The sequence below is a fragment of the Colobus angolensis genome, unplaced genomic scaffold, assembly GCF_000951035.1.
Source record: "Colobus angolensis palliatus isolate OR3802 unplaced genomic scaffold, Cang.pa_1.0 Scaffold13, whole genome shotgun sequence".
In the NCBI taxonomy this organism is placed as follows: Eukaryota; Metazoa; Chordata; class Mammalia; order Primates; family Cercopithecidae; genus Colobus; species Colobus angolensis.
In genome coordinates, this window is record NW_012114252.1 from 10285248 (window position 1) to 10287339 (window position 2092).

At 42.7% G+C, this 2092-nt stretch overlaps 1 protein-coding gene across 1 annotated transcript in view; it reads left to right on the forward strand.

Annotated features, from left to right (window-relative positions):
- Positions 1–2092, forward strand: part of CLYBL (citrate lyase beta like) — a 325078-nt gene that overhangs the window by 187092 nt on the left and 135894 nt on the right. Inside the window, exon 2 of the mRNA XM_011933831.1 lies at positions 1369–1555. Within this exon, the coding sequence (XP_011789221.1) occupies positions 1369–1555 (187 nt within the window). The remainder of the gene's footprint in view (positions 1–1368; positions 1556–2092) is intronic.

Here is a 2092-nt window from a genome sequence, read left to right on the forward strand (position 1 = left end):
GAGATTCTCCATTAATAACAACAGCAGCTGCTGGTACTCCTGCTACGCCCACCACCATTTCAAGTAGCTAAAATATCTGCCAGGCTTTGTCTAAGTGCTTCATGTTCATTATTTCCTTTAACTTAATCTTCTCAACAACCTTCAAAATGAGTATTATTTTTATAGATGAAGAATCTGAAGCTACCAGTAATTAAGTTGCCTACAATTACAGAGGCATTCACTGTCCTTCCTACTCACTTAAAAAGAATCAGTCTGGCCGGGCGCGGTGGCTCAAGCCTGTAATCCCAGCACTTTGGGAGGCCGAGACGGGTTGATCACGAGGTCAGGAGATCGAGACCATCCTGGTCTACACGGTGAAACCCCGTCTCTACTAAAAATACAAAAAATTAGCCGGGCGAGATGGCGGGCGCCTGTAGTCCCAGCTACTCGGGAGGCTGAGGCAGGAGAATGGCGTGAACCCGGGAGGCGGAGCTTGTAGTGAGCCGAGATCGCGCCACTGCACTCCAGCCTGGGCGACAGAGCGAGACTCCGTCTCAAAAAAAAAAAAAAAGAATCAGTCTATCTTGTCTTGTTAAAATTGGATGTGAATCACTGATATACCTCCTTTAAAAGATGTATTGGCAGGGCAAGGGCCATAGACTAATGCTTCTTTAGTTTTTTTTTTTTTTCAACTTTTTTACTTGTATGTATAATTGTAGATAGTATTGTTGTTTCTACAGTACCTTTTGGAGACATTTTCTTTCCTTTTTTCTCCACGGATGCTATCTGGACAGTATAACAATACTAGAAATGTTTTCCAAGAAGAAATATGTATACCCTCTTTCTCTCAGAAGATGTCAGTAGACAGTCCTATCTGTTTTTTAAACCTCAGCCAAAATAACATTTAGTTCATTGATTATTTCTGCTATTATTGTTTTCTTAGTTTTTGTGTGTGATTGTATTCCACCGTAATTTTAAAAGATTATCCAGCCAGGCATGGTGGCTCATGCCTATAATCCCAGCACTTTGGGAGGCCAAGGCAGATAGATCTCTTGAGCCTAGGAGTTCAAGATCAGCCTGGGCCATGTGACAAAATCCCGTCTCTGCAAAAAATACAAAAATTAGCCAGGCATGGTGGTGCATACCTTTAGTCCCAGCTACTGGGGAGGCTGAGGTGGGAGGATCACCTGAGCCTGGAGGTGGAGGTTGCAGTGAGCTGAGATCACACCACTGCACTTCAAACTGGGTGACAGAGCAAGACCCTGTCTCAAAAAAAAAACAAAGATTATCCATGTGTTCTATTTTAATTTTGCATTGAAATGTAGTTTTTCACAAGTTTATAAATACAGAAATCTCATTGTGGACTAACCCTAATCATGTGTCTTGCAGGAACGCGTCTCTAGCAGCCGATGCCCCCAGACTTGGATATAGTTCCTCATCCAGTCACAAGTACATCCCCCGGAGGGCAGTGCTTTATGTACCTGGAAATGATGAAAAGAAAATAAAGAAGATCCCATCTCTGAATGTAGATTGTGCAGTGCTCGACTGTGAGGATGGTGTGGCTGCAAACAAAAAGGTAATGGCATGATTTTAGTCTGAGAAAAAGAAAGGGATTGAAATTTGCTTGTCTTCCGAATAGTGACATTGCCCACTATTTGGAAAGATTCTACTGTGCTCATCTTTTGCTGATTATTAACAATTCTTTGGCCTACTTTTATATAGGTTCTAAATGTGTATCTCTTTTCTCTGAGAGAAAGGAAGAATCCCACCAAAATGTATTTTAAAATCATGACCTTCGGTATATGAGACTGTATGTATGTATAGATAAAAAGATAGACAATCAGTTTTGGCCATGATATTTGCTGGTCTAAGTAAATGAGTGACATCAGGGGTCCCCAGTCCCCAGGCCATGGACCAGTACAGGCCACAGTACAGGCCTGTTAGGGACTGGACCAGACCCCAGGAGATGAACCGTGGGTGAACAAGCGTTATGGCCTAAGCTCTGCCTCCTGTCAGATCAGCAGTGGCATTAGATTCTCAAGGAGCATGACCCTGTTGTGAACTGCGCATGTGAAGGATCTAGGTTGCACGCTTCTTATAAGAATCTTACTAA